The 20210-nt window shown below is 39.7% G+C and overlaps 1 protein-coding gene across 1 annotated transcript in view; it reads left to right on the top strand.

Annotated features, from left to right (window-relative positions):
* CEP85L (centrosomal protein 85 like) overlaps positions 1-18946 on the top strand; it is a 107211-nt gene extending 88265 nt beyond the window's left edge. Inside the window, exons 5-13 of the mRNA XM_066179339.1 lie at positions 1962-2079; positions 4108-4284; positions 5952-6104; positions 6387-6541; positions 8101-8218; positions 8534-8584; positions 12436-12543; positions 12926-13139; positions 14231-18946. Coding sequence (XP_066035436.1) covers positions 1962-2079; positions 4108-4284; positions 5952-6104; positions 6387-6541; positions 8101-8218; positions 8534-8584; positions 12436-12543; positions 12926-13139; positions 14231-14394 — 1258 coding nt within the window. The 3' untranslated portion in view covers positions 14395-18946. The remainder of the gene's footprint in view (positions 1-1961; positions 2080-4107; positions 4285-5951; positions 6105-6386; positions 6542-8100; positions 8219-8533; positions 8585-12435; positions 12544-12925; positions 13140-14230) is intronic.
* Positions 18947-20210: the final 1264 nt, after the last annotated feature.

The following is a 20210-nucleotide window of genomic DNA, read 5'->3' on the forward strand; positions in this document are numbered from 1 at the left end:
TAAAAAATGAAAATTTGCTTCACTTCATAGGTTTGGATAACTCATACTAAATAATTTTGTTCTCTGTGACCAGGCACGCACAGAAGTCATCAAGAGCTCGTATTTCCTCATATGATCATACAAAATATTGGTCTTTTATAAGGTCTCTTACAAGTTAACAGTATATTCCTTTACCCAATCTTCCAAAATATGTTGGAAGCCTTTTGTTTGTAGTGCCATCTTACAGATGACAACCAGAACTGTACACAGTCATTCAGTGTTGCATACTTCTATTGTATTTGTACAGGCTTGTTCAGTCTAGATATTAGAGGGAACAGGGAAGCCTCAAAATCACCTGTGCTGATACAAAATATTTTAAGACTTGCTACGGAGTCACATAAATACATTCACTTGCTCTCTCCTTATTCATTCATGTTGTATAAGTTGTTCTAAGGTACCAACAAATGGCAGCTTACAAATACTGGTTTTCCATTCATTGCAGTTCTTCATAGATATAAAAGCAGGGAAACAGACAAAACCCACATTCTCATCATGTCTTCTTTAACACATCTAGCTGAGAAATGTGTAACGTCTACTGTATTCAATATTTTTTAAATATGATATTCCTCTTGTACCCCGAATAATAGGGGTACAGTTGGCTGATGACTAACTAGAAGAATGTGAGTAGCTAAAATGGTCCCTTCCACTGGGTTTTGGCATCTATTAAAATTTGCAGTTGGCATCTTTTCAACTAATACATATTTCATGTTAGTTTATAACATCATATAATGCATATTTTGTGTACACATGCTAGTGTTTCCAAGATGCTCTTCCAAAACACAACCCTTCCGAATTTTTAAAAAAGCAACAGATTTTAGTGTTTTTCTGTATACTTTGCAGGATTTGCTTTTCCAGTGTGTGCACAGGCAGGTCTTTTCCCTTGAAGTTAATCTGTATTTGCTGTATATCTCCTCTTAAGATTGGGTTTAGTCACTTGGGTTCAGCGTCACTGTTTTCAGAAAAGCCAGTCACGCTTCATGCTTGAAGGTGAAACTCTGAGAAAAAAAAATTCATGCTTGCATGCAAATATATCCTGGGATAAAAAAGAAAGAAAAGTGAAAATTAACGGAGTGCACATAGTTGGTTTTAAGGTTATTGACAAGGTCTCTGTGTGTTTCTGGTGGGTGCTGACAGCTCCACTCTGGGGCAGGTTTTGAGGTGCCTGTTGCTCCGTGGAGAGTTACTGCACACCTTGTGGGGCTGTGACTTGGGCTGGGGCAGAGACCTGGCAGGTGTTTGCCCTGCAGTCCTGCCTAGTTCAAATGCAGTCATGATTTATTTAAACAGTGATATGATTTGTGATATAATTAAATAATGATACAGTGCTGATACTGTTTCTGCTGTACACTGGCCAAGCAGTTGGTGCCTGGTACTTGTTTTAGCACACAGTGCAGTATTTTACCCTAGGGGAAGGTACATCTTATGTAAAGCAGTTGATTGAGAAAGCTTTAAGCAAAGGAAGAATCAAGACCTTGGAGGGAAGCTGTGCTAATTATCTTATATAATGGCCTTTTCTTCTTAAGTTCTTTCTGCTCCCCTTGATTTGTAAATCTCTTCAGCTTTTGTCAGAAGCCAGGTCTGATAAAGAGAGGGGCCAAGCAGGAAGAGTCCAAGTGAAATGAAGGTGCCATTTTTGTTTGGTTTTGTTCTGCTTTCTGTATGCCTTTCCCTGCTTATACTTCCAACCCTAGTAGCAAATAGCAACAGAAGCCTCCCTCAACCCACACAAAATTGATAGAGTTTTCAAATCATATTTCTACAGTTGCAGTCTGGCTGCAGTGGGAAAAAGCCCACAGCTAGTGTAGATCCAGGATAGCTGAGTACTATTGTTAATGTATTCTTCAGTAAAAGTCTTAAGATCTGTTTTTCTAATCCCTGTTACACGTCTTTTTTTTTCCCCCAATTATATTTGTGTATTACAGGCAAAATCAGCAAATTAACAATTTACATCAGAAGATAAGGGAGAATGAAATAAGAGCTCAACATGCAAGACTGAGCCATCTTGTGAAATGTGAAGAGCCATACCTGACTAACTTACAGGTAGGATGAATGCTTTTCTTTCAGCAAAGCTTTCCACTCCCCGGCAACTGGCACCTAAAAGCATGTTCACAATTTTCTGCAGGCCAGAGTGTAGGGCTTTTGTGATTATTGATGGCTGTGTAATTGTATAGCTGGGAATTGTGTAGAGAAGACCTTCTAAGTGTTGTTGTTTACCTTATATGTGCAGAAATCTCAAGTTTTGTTAAAATCTTGTATATACTTGAAGTCTGATAAAAATGAGATAGCAATGAGGGATTGTGACGCTATGAGAATTTATGTATGGTAGTCCTCCTACAGGGAGATAGTAGGAGAAAAAATAGTTTGATAGAAGAGTATCTGAAAATAACTAACGAGAGGCTTTCTGAAGAGGAGGAGGTACTGCCCTCCTGGTTAGATGGTTAGATTTTATGGATAGAATAGATGGAGGAGATATGAGAAGGCAAGCAGACTGGTGGAATACCTTTTGACAAGACACCTGAAAAGGGTATGGGCTAGTACTCCTAGGGAGCACTTAGTCTGAAAGGGAATGTCTGCTGGTATTTTGAGTACACTTGTCCTAAGTTTCTTCTTCCTAGCACAGGTATCGGGTAGCATAAAGATGAGTTAGCAAAGGTTCACCAAGAAATGCAGACCAGTGTGAGGGCTGTATGTATATCATGCAAATTCCATCACCAGGCCTTGGCATATCTAAAAGTCAATGCAGCAAGGGATTGTTAAAGACAGATAATGCAGAGAAATAGCTTTTCTGTCCCTCTTTTATTATGTTATCTTTTTCTGTCACAAACACTGCACTAGGATCTCAGCTAGTGTACTTCAGCATGACATTATTTATGTTCTTGGAATAATACAGCTGTACATCAGGTGAGACTGTAGTTTGTGTGACAGCAGAGAAATTCAAGTGGAGCCTCAGATGAAGTTAGGTATGCAGAGACTTTTTGAGACATCTAGGAATGTCTAGGCTCTGTTGCTTCCAGATTTTCTTTTACAAAATACTTTAAAATCTGTCTAGGTTTAGAATTTTTATTCTGGGAGAGGGAGGCAGGAGAGAAGATGAAAACAAAACACGCAGACAAACAAACCAAGGAAACAATATTGCAGAAACTGAAATTTTAGTCCACATATCTTGTTATGCTTCAAATAAAGCATGTTTGTGTGTTATGCTTCAAATAAAGCAGCAGGTACATTCCTCTTTCATAATTTAAAGAAACTTGAAAGTTCATAATGTATTTGGGTTTCTGCTTGTCTTCTATAAGACAACTTTATTAAAGCAAATCTAATTTAATGAAGGTTTTAATCTCTTAATACTTTGCCCAAGGAATGTCACCAGTTAAAGAAATTACACAGACAGTATTTTTAACGGTAACCAATTTATGTTATTTAAAGAATCTTATAATTGAAAGCCTAATTGGATGCATCTCCTTTTTCATCCCACATGCAGCCAATTTCCATTTGGTCCTTGTCTGTCTCTGGGCAGTGGAGATGGAAGTTTTGGTATAGAGAACAAATGATAGGAGACCTGCCTTCTTTCTGTAGCTCTAGTTTCAGGCTTCTTCCTGCACCATTCTCACCCTAGGAGTGATAGCTCAAGCTGTAACTAGTACTGATGTTCCGCTTTAGGAGTGTCTTGACATTGAAGTGTCTCTTACTTCAGTATATTCATTGCAATTTTAAAGTGTTTTTCTTCCCTGGAGATGTTATGATAATGCAGTGGTAGTGATTTGTTTTGAAAAGGCTTTTAATCTGCATTTATAGGGATTTATTTTAGGATCACACATCTTCCATAAATCTGAGGGGGAAAGTGGCCACACAATGTTCTTGTGCATTTGTTATGAGTGTAAAGGTGTCCAGCTTCTTTGTCTTTTTGCTTCTGATTCCTGCTGTTGCCATGTATTTCAGTGTTTGAAAAATCAAACCCCACCCTTCCTGACAGCTAAAAAAAAAAAATTCAGGGCTGTTTTCTGCTCTGCAGTTGAAGTGTACAGTGGTGTGTGTGTTCATCTGTGTGATTATTTTCTTTCTTTTCATAAGCAACCACAGTATGAGAGCACACCACTGCAACCTCACATTTCAGAAAGATCAGCATCCCACCTTGAGGAGCTTGAGCGAAAGATTGCAGCAGCTGAGAACAAGGAATTGCAACTCAGTGAAATTGTGAAACAACTTTCAAACAAATCTAGTGAGGAGAAAAAGAAGATGGAGGAGAAAGTAAGTGTCCTTCCTGTTCCACATTTCCTTTTGTCACTGTTGCAGCAGCATGTTTGCTGGAAAGCAACTCGGTGTATGGGTGTCTGAGTTATTTTCAAAAGGTCACTAAGCTATCCATGATAGAAAAAGAAGGTTATTGGTTTCCTTTGGTAGTGGATAAATCTGGACTTGCAGAGAATATATCCTAGAAAGTGATGCTAGATAAAATGGTAATCGTGGTAACAGTTTTAATCAGGTATCAGTTAAGCTTTGGGGGGCAAAAAAAGCTGCTTATTCTTGTAGCTTGTAGTGTTTATTACAGTAAATAAAGTGTCACTTAAAAACATATATTGTGAAAATCAAATCCTTATTTTTAGCACGGTGTGTAAATGCGGCCCTCAAGCTTTGAGATGTACTTTCCAGCCTGCATGTGCCCATTTTGCACGAGTGATTCTCATGTAGCTTTCTTAGAATGTGCAGAGTGGACTTTAGTCTGAGACAAAGATAGCTGTGTGTTCCTGGAACTGTTTCGACAAAGGCTTTCTTTGCAGGCTTAAGGAATTCCCAGGGGTAATTTTGAATGTACTCACAAGTCTTCCTCTATTGCAAGCAGGAATGTGCCATTGACCAAGGGGTTCCTAATTAATGTTTTAGGGAGACATTGTCACTGTTACATGGTCTTCGTTAATTACTGGGCTTAATTTATATTATATCAGTTTCAATGGATACAAGCAATGTGGTACAGTGAAGTGTCAGGTGGAAAGACAAAGAAGAATGCATAATTCATCTCAAAATCCTGCCTTATCGTTTCCTGTGAACCCTCAGTATGCTTTTTACTGAGGCAGGAAGGGCAGAAATTGGATACTGCTGCTTCCTCCTTTGTGAGCTTTTCCTGCCTGGATTCCTCACTGAGTAGAAGCTGGCAGGCAGTGGCAGTGATGAGGACCTGTGCAGCAGTGCTTGTGTTAGCAGCATGGTCTGTAAGTTGGACCCCGATTCTCTGCACAGTCCTGATTTGCCCCTTAACACACGTCCATTCTGTGCACTGAACAAAAAACTCTCAAGGAAAAAGAGGCCAGGGAGAGACAGGGGAAAATACTCTTTTTTTTCCTGCCTTTCATTCAACTTTTTTTGATCTAGATAATAGAGCAAAAGAACTACCAGGAGTACGAACAAATGTAACAAAACAAAAAAGTCTTTTCCAGGCTAATGGGCCTGTAGAAAAGGTGTTTAAGGAAGCAGCTATTCTGATCTGATGTCCTCTGATGTGATTGTCAGATTGCATCAAAGTCAGGATTTTAGCTTCCATTTTTGGTAGGTTAAGTTCTTGGTCCTCATGTTTTAAGTTGTTTTCCTAGTCCAGAGGAACTAAAATATATCCTGATTATTTGTTGCATATGAACATCTCGGTGGGTGAAAGAATTAACAGTATTTTAAGTGTTGAACTGTTTGTGTTTTCAGTTCATAAGACACATTGATTGTTCTGGGCAGAGGTGAGGCAGCTGTGATTTGAGGACATATGTGGGCCTGAAACTGTTGGGATTAATAATTTTTGGTTTTCTTTCCTGCTCTTAGCCAACACTTTCATGCAGCTGAGAGTACAATTCTTAGAAAGTTAACAGCCTCTGCTTCCAAAGCAAGCTTATTTTTACTGTTATCACAAAGCATGTGCTCTTTCTTTCTTCTAGCTTAAAACTAGAGACCGATATATTAATAGCCTGAAAAAGAAATGCCAGAAAGAGTCTGAGCAAAACAAAGAAAAACAAAGACGAATTGAAACCTTAGAAAAATACCTGGCTGACCTTCCAACGCTGGATGATATAGAAGGGCAGACTAAACAGGTAAGGTAAAAGGGGTTTGTTTTACATTTTAAAAATATAAGTAAGCTTCCTAATATCTGTTCTCAAATCTTCTACTGTTTCAAAATTTCCTTTTTTTCACCCTTACGTTTAGGAAGAGAAGTATTTCAGTCTTTTAGAACGCACTGTAGGTATTAGGATTTCCCACAGTCAGATCAGCGACAGGGGTGTGGAACTATGCAGCAGGTCACTGCAAGGCTGTGGTCTGACACAAGGCCTTCCGTAAATGTGACACTGTGTCTGACTAATGTAACCTTTTCTTAGCTGCAAATTCTAGAAGAGAAGAACAAGCAACTTCAAGAAACCATGGCTGAGTTGGAAAAGAAGCTCGGAGAGGCCCGGTCGCAGTGCAGAGAGAGAGAATTACAGCTGGCGTCTCAGAAGAAAAAAGAAAAAGAGCTGGTCACAACAGTGCAGAGGTATGAACAGCTGCTCAGGCTGTGCCCTGCAATGGGGATGCTGGCCCACCTGATGTCAGGACCTCATGCTATTTGCAGTCTTAATCTATTACGGTACTAATGATTTTTTATGGTAAGGGTTTTACAACTTGCTCTGTGGCAATTTATAATTAATACCATGGAGAAGAGTGAGCCTAGGACATTCTTTGCTATCTGTCTTTAAGGATGTGGGACACTCCAGTGATGGCATCATAGCCTGCTGGCAGATAGAGGTTGGAACAAACTTGTGTGACAAAGGGACATTGTATAGAAGCTGTCAGTAGGGCTGTTTAATAACTGATCCTGTCGTGAGCTGTGGAAAAACTGGATATTGGCTGATGGGTATATCAGGGAAGAGTCAAAGATTTCAAGAAATTCCAGCTATTTCTTACCTTTTCATCAAGGGTACAGGTATTTACAGGGAAATATAGCTGTATCTAATATGTTTTCATTGAACTTGCCCAAGTATGAAAAAACAAATGGACAGGTATCCAAGAATATCCAGGTAAGACATGGAAACTTTGTTACTATGTTCTATTTTAGATCAGGGGACCTACTTAACCAATTTTTTTTTTTTTTTAATTGGAGGGAAGCAGGAGAGAATCACTTTTAACTGTGTGTGGATGTTCCTGCAGTTTGTTGTCCCTCCACTGGGTAAAGGTGCATGCCACAGGAGTCTGAAAGGTTTCCATGATGAAAGGGGAGCTGGCTGGGACACCTTGCCAGCCAAATTGTTGACACATTGTTTCCATCTTACCAATGGAAGGCCTTCGTGCTTTCATAATCTAGAGGGGGATCATTCTGTCTTTTCTGAAAGCCTACAAATAGTTGAGGTGACCTCTGGTTCCTAAATTAGACAGCAAGATTAGCACTAATAAAGTGTATTTCCTTTCTGAGAGAAGGTGAGCAGACAGAGGCTGTAGCTACACATACAGGTTGAGTTGAGCAATTGAGGGTCTGAGGGCCATGCCCTTGTGTGGGATCATTCCAGGCAGGAATGGCCTTGGGCTGCCCATTACAAGTCACAGAGGGTGTGATGGATGGGCCACCAGCACTGGCACAGCATCTGATCCTGGACTCCACTTGGAGTTGTATGTGCCCCAGTGAGACAATCTGATTTAAAAGCTCCCAGAGCTGTGAAGGCTCACAGATGCCTCTGATCTATGCTTTGCCTCCCCCAGGAGCACAGAGCAACTGTGAGCACTGCAGAGCTTTGCTCTGCTCCTCTCTGCCCTTTCTTCCTGCACGGTACTGCTGGAGCTGTGCCTGTTGGGAGACTCAGCACAGAGTATGGCACATAAAACCTGCCTTCATCTGCATGAATCTGGCCTTGTCAGTGCCATGACAGCTTGAGCAGTTTAGGCATCATTCATGCACTGTTGGTACGTGAACTATATGCTCATTCATAAGGCTGGATTCTGCTAGGTACAGTTTTATAGTTCTGGTTGGGAAGCTGGTGAAAGTTTCTAAGTTCTTCCTAGAGCACGCAACCCTCTGGTTTCTATTAGCCCACTTAATCTTTCTTTCATGTTGAATGGCAGTTTACAACAGAAAGTAGAAAAATGCCTGGAAGATGGTATCCGGCTTCCTATGTTGGACACAAAACAGCTTCAGAGTGAAAATGAATGTCTCAAAGAGAAGAATGAGAAAGCCAGTAAGGTTAGTCTGCAAATAATCTGCTGGTGGCATCTTTAACCTTAAGTCCTGCACTTCTTTTTTTTTAATTAAGAAATTAATATCTCACTAAAGAATTGCATATTTGTCGCTAATTCAGATGACTTTTCAAGACCTGCCTGTCTCTGTTCAGAGCATTGATTTTGCATGAATTTTGTGTTCTGTCTGAGTTGAACGGTCTTGTCATTTGCATTTTTAAAGATGCTATTTAGAATCTATGTCTACACACCTCTAGGCTGATTTTTACATAACAGTCTGAAGAGATGCAAGCCTTCTAAATTGCTCAATTTTATATTCTAGGTCATAGACAATCAACAAAATCAGATAACTGGATTGATTTTGGACATGCAGGTAGGGAAGATTGTATATTCTGTTATTTACTGTGTGCATTTTTAGTTCATAAGAATAACATTGCTAAAGTTGAATTTTACTCTTTTATCTTTCTGAATAAGAGTCAAAGGGAGAAATGCCAAAAGCTTAATCTTAACAGATGGATCATAGTCAACCCATGTTCTCTTGCAGGGTCATAGTGTAATTGTTATGTCTCTGTGGTTTAGCACTTCACTGGTACTCCACAAAAAGTGAAAAACTGTTGCTATGTCACATCCTTATTCTGCTGGTCTGGTGGATCATCCAAAGTACAAAAGAGATGTTGCTTAGGGGGCTTCGTTGTTCAGTTTGTTAGAAGAGACAAGTGCCTTTCTAAATCATCCCACTTCAGCCTGTTCACCTGGGTTCTGACATGTAGATACCTTAACTGTCTTGGTGGATCTTGGGCACCCAGCTTGCAGCCAAAGATTTTTCTAGACAGCAGAGGTTGTCAGCTGGGAGTCAGCTGCAGCTGTATAGATCTGATTAACAGAGTGTTGAAAGTTACTCAGTGACCACTGTTTGTTGTGGAAAAAAGGAAACATTATACAGCTTTTAGAGAGGAAAGTTTTACTTGCCATAGAAAAAGCTGAGCCTTAAAAAAACCCCAAACATCTGTTTTCAGCAAATATTAAAGCCAAACCCTAGTTTCCACATTCGTCTTTTAGACTGTCTTTTGTCTATTAAAAGTTGTCTCCCACCATTAAATTGCTTCCCTTCTCTGCCGTGGTCAATAGGAGGCCTGATTACTGTCAGCAACATATATTTGTTTAATTAGATTGCAGTGTATGAAATGTATCTGTAGAGAAGCAGTAGGAGAATTTAAGTTGCAACATGAGGTTTGTTTGTTTGTTAAAGAAATAGTTTTTTACACTTTTCTTCAAGGAAGTTCTTTTCCCAGACTGGCTCAGGGAAGAGGCCATTTGGGTTTGCTTTCCAGAGAAACCCCATTCTGAGGTTTTCTCCCAAATTTGCCCTAAATTTGCACCTAATTTGCCCTAAACCAAGGCAATGCATTAACTGAAAAGGAAATTGACTTACTTAGCTTCTCAAGGTTTGAAGAAGACTGTTTTTATCAAACTGAAATGTTTGCACTGAGCAGACTGGTATATGCAAAAATTGTGATACAGGCAAATGTTGTTTCAGAGGTTATATAAGAAAAAAGAAGTTCAGCTTGAAATTCATAACCCTTTTGGGGTTCTCTGTTCCTTTATGTAGTTAAGATTATTTACATATATACTCCAGATTTATGTTGTGCTCATCAGAGATACACACAACTTGCTAAGTGTATTATCATCAGCCTAAATCTTTCCATCCTAAACTTTCTGGTCTTTTTCTCACTATCGCCTTTATCTTGAGGCTCGTGATCTTCAGTGTTTTGTGTGCTTAACCTGACATGACTTTAGGGAACTGGACTGGGAAACTCTGAATAGTTGTGACTGCCTGTGAACAGGGTACTGTTCTGTTCTCCAGGACTTTCTCTTACTTTTCCTCTTGAGGTGTTTTATATAAGGACAGAAAATAAGATTGGAAAATGGTGTCAGCCCTCAAATTACTTGTAGACTATAGCAGCTTCTTTGTATCCTTGATCTCCCCAGCCTTCCATACTTGTGACCAGGAAAGCATTGAAAATTTGTTCATTAGAAATTGAAATCCCTTAACGGCACAGAGATGCAATTTACCTTCAGCTAAGGTGATCTCATTTTATTCCCTGTCTTCTGCCACATTGTGAACTTATGCTTGAGAATGTATTTCAGTTCATTGTTTTTAACTTGCAAGCTGAAAACAAATTCTTTTCCAGACAGCAGTTGTATAAAGCAGTATTGGTTTCTATTTGCTCATAATCATGGTGAAATTATTTTGATCTTCCTTGTATGGTTTTACTTCATTGATTTGTTGCTCTGAGTGAGTGAGAGTGATTAAAATTTTGGTTGGTCTTGGCAGGCTGCTGTGCTGCATATATAGTGCATCTTTAGAAAGAGAAAAATTTTAGATTACAGTGGTGTTATAAAAAAGAAATTCATGTTTACGTGATTAATTTAGATATCACTAAACTAACAGTTTTGGTACAAAAAAAGAGAGTAGAAGTAAGTCAGATTGTACAATGCCTATGCTACCTAAAGTACATCTATCAATCTTGTCAGTCACAATAAACCCCAACTATGCCAGGCTGGGAGTGTTGCCACCAAGCTGTAACTTTGGAAAGCATATGGAAAGATTAGGGTTGAAGTATGGAGAGTTCATAGCACCATGAGAAACGTGGAAATTTTAGCACTATAGGTTCAGCCAAGCTGTTAAGTATATGTGCTTTTTCTGAGCTTTGAGATGAGTGTAACAGGGAATGATAGATCTTAGGTGTATCTTTTAAAAATAAACACTGATTTCTAGTTCTAGTAGTTCCCATTACATGGAGCAGTTGCTCCCATTGCATGGAGCAATTCTTGAGCTGAACACGTGCACATTGCTTAGAATATTCTAAAGGTTGTTTTTTGCTTAGTTTGCAGAGTCATGCAAATTTAGTGGCAGATGTAGTTCTGAAAATACACTGGGGAAGGTTAATATTTCTCACCCTGTCTTCCCTACCACCTCCCCCCTTCCAGAAGGATGCACAGTCAAACCTTTTCTCTCTGTTGTTGACATGAACATGAACATGAACCATGTAAGTGGTAGTCTTAATGCTTCTATCACAGCTGGGGCAGTGGATGTCCCTGAACTTGATCTTCATCAAAGACTGTTAAAATTGGAAGATATTGAGAAGCTGGGAGGGTGTTTTTGGCACTGCATTGCCCTCTTCACTTCATGCTTCTTAAGTATGACATCTGTATGCCACAGATGGAGCTAGAAGGACCTTCAGTCTAGCCTAGTAATGGCTATTTTTCTCAGTAGATAATGTTTCTAAAAAACTATAGGCAATGATTCAACATCACTGCAGGTTCTGCTCATCTGCAAGCACGCAAAGGAAATGCCTGAAGCAGTTTTTTCCTGCCCTCTCCTGGCCCAGAGTGTTTCCTTTGCCTCCTTCCTCTCACTGGTGTGTGTAGCTGTGCTTTCTCAGAGCGCTTATCTTTAGGATACACGTTACTTCAGCACTTCCTTTTGAGGGGCATGCTGTGGGTAAAAAGAGCAACAGATCAAGTATATGAAAATGGTTTTAAAAACAAGTAATCATATCTGGGTTCTGCTTGCTCATTCTTACTCCTGACGTGAAAATAGTGTTGAGTGTTTTTTAGTCCACATTAAGTCTGTAAATGTGAGCACCATCATTTTCCAGTTTTGCAAAGAGTGTGACAGAGTACTGACTCCCCACTGCTTGTGTAGTGTCAAGCTGAATGTGCAGGGAAATTTTGTCAGTGTCGCAACACCTCCTATGACCAGCCAGGCCTTCAGAAACTTCATTTAGTGTTGGGCCTGCCTTGCCTCTCATTAGTCCCTGTCTTCTCATCACTATTGATAAATCTTAGAGGTGGCAAATCACAGCTGAAGAGATCTCTCTGTTTGAAAGCACCAGGAGTTTATATAGTCTCTGTTCATTGTTAGTATTGAGATAAGGTGGCTTGAATATTCCTCTTTCTGATTTTTGCCAGATGACCGGGAAAGACATATCTACAGATTTAAAATCCAAGTAGTGGAATAAATATGAGTACTTTCAAGAGTAAAGGCACCTGTGCTCATGCTGAATTCACCCTGAAAATTCCATTTTGGCAATATCTCATGATTTCTCAGTTTGAGCTATGTGGTTGAAAACTGGGGAATTGACAGCAGGTGATTCCATATTGCAGCATTTTTATTTGTTGTTGTTTAAGATTATTAACCCGTGTTTTCATTCATTTCAGTCTATGCAAGAGAAACTTTCACAAGAAAAGCTGATAATTCAGAAGATGACAAATGAACTTGAGGAAAAAGAAAGACATATAGAGCAGTTGAATAAAACTCTCTCTGAAGTAAGTAAAATAGCACCAGTAACCCAGCCCCCAACCACACCAGAGCCAGGAAGAACCTTATAGAGTGATTATAAGATCCTTTGGTAGGGCTTTATGAGCTTAATGACATCCTTAAATGTCCTGGCTCCAATGCAGATACATAATGCATACCACCCCTACCTCAAGAAGTGAGAACTGAAAGGGTGAAGATGGCTAAGTAATGATAATGTGATGTAGCCATATAAAAGCTGTTTGTATGCTGTTCTTTGGAGGGGTACAGAAATATTGATTATATGTTTGGAAATTAATTATTTTTAATTGTACTAGCTGTAACTTGAAACTTTCTGCTACAGTGAATGCTGCAGACTAACTTTCCCCTTTTTCCCATTTGCATTTCACAAAGAACCAAAGACTGATGGAAGAGAATGCCTGCCTGAAGGAGCAGATGCGGCTGGTGGAGCAGTCCAGGCAGCCAGTATCTGAGAAGATGCCTGTAGCAGACCAGTTGTTCAAGGAAATGTCCCACTGCTTGTTTGACTTGAAAGCACTGTGCAGTATTCTTACCCAGAGAGCTCAGGGCAAGGAGCCTAACCTTTCCTTACTGCTGGGAATCAGATGTAAGTGGTGTTGACTTTCCGGTGTTTAATAAACGTTTTGACACAAAGGAATAACAGTTTAGCTAATGTGGTTGGACTTGCCAGCTGGACAAGCTTGTGTCCCCTTGCTACGCAGATGGAGCAGTGGTGCATGAACTCATGGAGCTCTCTGGAAAAGCTGGGCTCTTAGTGTCTCTGGGCCCCTAAATGCAAGTGACTACACAGGTCCTTGCCAAGGCAGGAGGGCAGGTAGCTGGCTCTTCATGTGGACCCGGTCTGGGTCTGTTCACTGCTCTAGAAAAGGAAGGTGTATAACCAGGTGTCTGTCCCTCCTGAGACACACTGCAGTCATTATGAGGGTTAACAGATGCTAAACACGTCTTGTGCTTTTGTTCGAAAGCCATTGGGGTCAAGTGGTAGGAATATCCATCTACTGTTTGAATATGTGTATGTCTGGTTTGGGAGTCAGGGTGTCCAGGTGTTTTGAATAAGCCTTGTGCCTGGTAACTTCGTCTCCTGTGCTGCTCATCCAGTCTTCAGCATTTACTAAGCTGTTAAATTTAACCAGGAAATGAGAAGCATGCCCTAAAACCAGTTAGGCAAAGTTTATCTTAGGTCTTTCCTTCTAACAGGTTGGTTTTGTTGACCTGAATGTATCATATTCTGAGGTTTTCTAAATGTTAATTAGAATTCATCAGGTAGACAGGTTGCTGAACTGAACCCTCAGCATGGTAGAAAGGTAAAGTACACTGTTTGTGCAGGAAAAGCTGCTACACGCCTGCCAGCCCTCTTTTCTGAGTGACTGTAGAAACTCCAAAGTCTCTAGAAAATGGCCGCTCTATCCATTTTTTTCACTGCTGTTCTGATTCATCAGACTTCAGGAAGTCTAGATCTTGGTACAAACAAAAAAGGGTATCTTTCAGAGAAGCACTGGTGGGCTCTGAATTGAAGTTCACATGGTACCCCATTTTGTAGACTTTTCATCACACTGAAGTGTGACGTGTCTTGATGTAATTAAAGTGACCTGCCTCTTATTTCCAAGGAGGTGACTAGTTGCAGTATTCACAAGACACAGCTATTGGAGCTTTAACCTTGGCTGTTGTTTTTCGTAGCACTAAGCTGTTCGTCTGAAGAGAGTGAAAATTACCACAGCACAGAGACGCTTTCGAAGAAGCTCTTGGACGTTTGTCAGCTGCGGAAGGATATTGATGAGTTAAGGACTATAATGTCAGACCGCTACGCTCAGGACATGGGGGACAACTGCATCACTCAGTGACAGCACTCCATCCTGTAGCACACAGCTAACTAGGTTCTGCTGTGTCACAGGGCTTTGCATTTCCATTAAGGAGCCATACGGGAAGGCTGCAAATAGCACCGGACATGTCTCCGAGGGCTGTGCGTAACTGATCTCGGGAGTCCGGTGTGCAGGGGACGGTCATCATGTGAACGGTGGTACAGACTGCAAGAAATCTTGTCTCCAAACTACTGAATGTAGGAACAAGCTGTGAAGAATGATTCAGTTGGACACTCTGTTTCCTTCATTTGGGCTCATTTTATTACTTTGCCTAGTTTTTGGAACCAGACCTTCAGAACAGCCATGCTGCTACAACTCTCAGTCCTTTCCTTCATCAAGGGTTTGTGTGACATTTTCTGAGTTCAGATCTTAGGGGAGAGGGTCGAAGAACCTATGCATGTGTATGTCTGGCTGTACATGGTGGAGCCAGAGGCTTCTGCCACTGCACTTCACTCTAAGAACTGCAATTAGAACAATCTTGAAGCACTCAAAAAGTAATTGCTTTCCAAGTTGTTAAAAATTAGGATATAAGAAAGATGTTTTTAGTGATGGATGTCTCTCTTGTTTGTGCAGTAGCAGAAAAAACCCAGATTTAAACTCCTTTATGCAAACAAGTCTATAAAATATAGCTGTATCAGATTGTTTGAAGCACTCTCACATTGCTGTAAGAAATTTCAATAGTACAAAGTCTGTGACAAACCAGAGAAGCTGTAAGACCTAAAACTGCAGCATACTCCATGGCTATAAGAAAGAAACCACAAAACAACCAACAACTGTATTTTAGTATTTGTACTTATTTTTCCTCTTAGGTCCTTTCCATTTCAAAGTTTTGCTGTATTTTGTTCCTAAAGGCCTCTGATAATGTTGTGCACCACCTCAGCCATTTTTACCACAGCTACAAAATGGTGTTTGACCCTTGGCAAAATTAAGGCTCAAAACAGAATGTTTCCAGTTAGCAGTATAAAGTACTTGATAATCTGAGGACTGAAAAATTTTCCACATTGTTTGGGAAATTTCGATTTCTCCATTTTTGTAGGAAGCAATTACATAAAATAGTAGGCTCATGTTCCACAGCTTATTCAAGGAGTGTCACTTGGCAGTGCTGTTTAACTCCCATGGGACAGTTGACAGTTCCAGGAACATCACTCCAAGTTAGCTGCACAGTTATGCATAGTGGAAAATAGGATTTAAGGGAAAATATTATTTGAGGGAAACAAAAACTTGCAAAGAGCAAAACCACTTTTAAATCACACTGTTAAGAAAAATATGTGCGTCACTTATTTGTATGGTATTGCAAGAAGGTTTCAGATGCCTTAAGGTCCAAGGCAGTTAGCTGATCTGGAATAGGGATAACAGCAGAAATCTCTTGGAAAGCTTAGCAATTTGAAGCAAGTTAACTCTAGCATAACGTTTTTATGGCAAAAGTGAAAATCTTCAGTTTTCTGATTTGGTGATGTTTTGCTTTCTGTTCATTGTTTTAACAGTTACTGTTAATGTTGTTTTTATAATTCAGTGGTTTAATTGTTTTTAGCTGTATGGATTTATTTATTTGACAGTTTTCTCTATCCTGAAATTCAACTTGGACTAATTTGTGAAAAGTAGTGTTGCTCTTTATATTACTGCTACATGGTATTATCAGATAGATTAATCTGACACTAAAACAGTGTCTGGATAAAATCTCAAGTGAAGTTATCTAGTGTCTACTTCAAGGGAAAAAAACGAGGCCGTTTTATTTTAAATTTCTGTCCTCTTTCTGTACACACACTTCAGCCTCTCCATCAGGGCATAATTTGCTCCAGTCTTCCTTGTCCTTCTCAGTGGTGTGATGCAGGTGCAGTTGGAAGTATAATTGTGCTCTTCTCATTGATATTATGAGTTCTGCTATGAGTGGGGAAAAGATGTTCTGATCTAATCTGCATTCTTATTGCAGACAGATCAATGGTTGTTTCCTAAAGGGATTATTTACTCTGGTAGCTCATTAACAATATTAATTCCACGTTAATACACACCTCCTGCATCAAAGGTGTACTTTTATACAAGTGCAAAACTGAAAACAAGGATCTTTGTACCAGTGGGTTTGCATGGTTTCCTGTGCCTCTGGCAGTGCTGGCTTTTGTTGACTAAGGCTTCAGCTTGTTCCTCTGGTGTGGCTGGTTGAGTTCGTCCCTGAAGTGAAGAAGTCTTTAGTTTATGGCATCTGTCTCCTATCAGAATTCAACAACAGCATTTCAGATAATAAATGAGAAGTATTAGGGAGGGAGGAAACACACAAGTTACACCTTACTGCTTCTTTAGATGGCAATGTTGTATCTATAAAAAATCATCGAAACGCATGTTTATCTACATTTGATAGAAATAACAAGGAGTTTAATAGAGCAATTAGAGGGGATCAGGAGATTCTTTGAGTCACTTTGAACTATTAAGCTTGTCACTTGGCTGGTATTTCTCCACTGTCCCTCCTGCTAAATGGTGGTGCTGTACTGCAAAATTGAGATCAGTAGTTTATTTTTGCCAAGCACTTCAGAGCTTTTATGCTCTTCAAGTATTAGTTGAAAGGCCCTCTGGGAGGAGATCCCATTTTATTCATACTTTTGGTTGCAGTGCTGTAATCTTGTGTTCTAATGTTTTTGTTACAGAACCTGTAATATTTATGTTGACTTGAAAGCACTTGATTTTAAAACCCCCTGAGTTTATCTGCCTCAGTCAAAGTAAAGTGGGGAGGTGAATGATGGATGTGTGAGCCAAAGATGCAGATTGCCAATTGATTATTTACAGCGATACAGTACTTTGCTTTGATTTCTTAAAATTTGGCCTGTTGTAGTGGTAGCAATTACTATATATGCATCAGTTTACAGATGCCTCTAAATGGAATAAGCTTTGTCTAAGATATGCATGACTGTTTAATTGGTTAAAATGTAGTGTGTGTGGTCTCATTCAGCATATTTAATACAGAGGTGATTAACGAATGTTAACGTTGGAATTGCTTCGATTTAGTCATGACAACTTCTTGCTGTAGCTGTTAGACAATCCCAAGGGCTAAAATGGGCAGATGAATGGATACTGTACTGTTCTGGCTGTCAGCAAAACTGTACAGTAACATTTTGTACAGTTTCAGATAAAATTTATATGGTCCTCTAGAAGATACTTACAGTAACTACTGTATTTAAGAATGTATTTTGAAAAAGACATGGAAAGTAACCGTCTTCTGACAAGCTATAGATTATGTATTCACTATATAGAAGTATTTACTATATAGAAGTAATGCAGCTCAGTCATGTAAACATGATTTAGGTTGCTGAACTCCGCTGTGCAGCTTTGTGGTGTGACAGGTGTGTGAAATTGTTGAGATTTGCTGTAACCACCCACTCAGGCTCCAGCATTTCAAACTGATGGTGGTCATGAAGTCATTCAGGAGCTGAAATTCCATCCTTTTCACTTCTAAAGGTTTCCTTCCTTCCTTTGCCTTTGCTGCCTGTCTTTTGTTTCAAACATTTTTTTGCTTTTTCTTGGGAAGGGTAAGAGCACAAGAAGAGGAAGAAAGCAAACCCTTTCCTCCATGACCTGCTGCCATAGCACGGGCAGTGACAGCATGCTGTGATCTCTCCATCAGGGCGTAATTTGCTCCAGTTTCCCTTGCCCTTCTTAGTGGTGTGATGCAGGTGCAGTTGGAAATATAATTGTGCTCTTCTCATTGATAATGACGAGATCTACCATGAGTGGAGAAAAGGTCTGCTGAACTAATCTGCATTCTTAGACTGCAGACAGATCAATGGTTATTATTTAAAGGGATAATTTATTCCAGTAGCTTATTAGCAATATTAATTCCACAGCTGCATACCTTTGTGCCTTTTTAGCCTGAAGTAAATGTTTATTCCCCTGGAACTTCAGATAAGTTGTTAGCGTGCTGATGACTGCACCTTGTTTTCTTCTCACCTGCCATTACTTTGTTAATAGGCTTTTGTAGTAAGAACCCATGCCTAATGTCTAGAAACAGAAGTACTGAAACTAGATACTAGGTGTACTCTTCGAATGTTCGGCTGGTTGTTGTATGCAGCTTCTTTGAATACAATGTGTGAACAGGAAACACAAATCATAATGTGTTCTTTCTGTGTATATTAATTACAGTATATCATTAGTTCAGTGGGGAGGAGTGTCTGGAGCTCTCTTTTTAAAGCACAGCTGACATATGTACTGGATCAGTCCCTGAAGACTGGTAGTTTTGTAAATTGGGTTCAATTTTTGAACTGCTCAGAATACCTCATATGTAAATAGAGTTGTCATGACTTAATCACAATGTGTTTATTGTAAAAAGTAAAGGAGCCACTGGCTGGCTCAGCTTTAGGCTTGTTGTTCTTGCCTCTTTTTGTAATTTTTTTTAAAGTAGGGTTTACAGCTAGAATTTTGAATGCCAAAGTTCTATTTATTAAATAATAATAAAAGTTTTCATTGTTAATGACTGGTATTTTTCCACTGGAATTTGTTTGTTGATGTTTGGGATTTGTATCCACAGAGCAGAAATAAATTTTGTTACAAAAGTGAATTTTTCACGGTTCTCATTTGTCCAGTATCTGGCTTGTGACAGAAGTGACCAAAGCTGGAGGCAAGAAAGGAATCATGAAACATCTTCCCAACACCCACCCCAGCTTCCCTTCAGTGGTCTGTTCTGCCAAATACCAGTTGACCAAGCTCTCTCTTCCTGGCTTTATGTTTTGGAGTTTTGTTGTTTTTTTTTTTTTAATCAAGGCCTTGATATAAAAAATAGTATTTCTGTGTAATAAAAGGATTTCAGAGCAGCATTCCCTGATGGTTCTTTAGACAGATGCTCCTGTTGGCCATCTTGGATGCTGGCTGGAGAGATCACAGGTAGGTATGTTTAAAAGACCAAGCACAAAATTGTAGGCAGAAAGTCAGTAATCCCCGCTGCAGCAAATACTGCAGGTCAGTACAGCGCAACACAACCAAGCAGCATTGACTTCCATGTCAAGTTACCCTGAGGAAAAGTCAAAGGTTAAGGATTTTACTCAATCCAACAGGACTCTTCACAAGTGTTAAGGGAAGTGGGGTCACCCAAAAAGGTTTTTTTTTTCTGTGATAAATCTTGAGGCCTGTTTGGAGCATCAGGTGCTGAATGAGCTTTGCATGTAGAGTGGTCTTCTCTTCCCCTCCTCACACTCCTCCGCTCAGAGCACAAAAGCTGGCACTAGCTTTTCTTTTCAAAGACACTGAGAAATGCACTCTAATTAGACAATGCAGTATATATGGTAGACATCACTTGCTTTCCTCCGGCATTGTGACTGTAGGTTGCGTGATGGGCTTCTAACCAATTGAAAACATTCTGTGCCCTGTGTGGATACGTGTAACAGGCTGTACAGATGCCAGCTTTTCGTAGATTGCTGAGGGTGGCCTTTTGTGAGCTGCTCGAAGTCAGGTTTACTTTCAAAGTACAACGACTAAAGCACTGCTAACAACAGTAGTGGTAGAAAATGTTCTGTTGCCTTTTATTCCATAAACAAAATACAACTCCTCGTGTGAGTAGAAATGAAGCCTTAAACAATAACACTGCAAATAACACTGCAGTATCTTGAATGAGTACAACTTGCAACAGGTAAATCTGCGGTAGATTGCCTTCCTTATGTAAATGAAGTCTGCATGCTGGGTCGTTTGTTTTGTAAATGAATGGGTTCAGTGTAGTTGGAAAATTTCCAAGTGGCAAGGGAAGTGGATAGTCTGAACGATGGTTTTTAATCACATTTTAGTATGTGCATATTTCTTTTACAGCTTTGTGTCGGTTACTCCCC

This window comes from Chamaea fasciata, unplaced genomic scaffold, assembly GCF_029207755.1.
Source record: "Chamaea fasciata isolate MVZ Bird 193981 ecotype frontalis unplaced genomic scaffold, bChaFas1.0.hap1 SCAF_3, whole genome shotgun sequence".
NCBI classification, from domain to species: domain Eukaryota; kingdom Metazoa; phylum Chordata; class Aves; order Passeriformes; family Sylviidae; genus Chamaea; species Chamaea fasciata.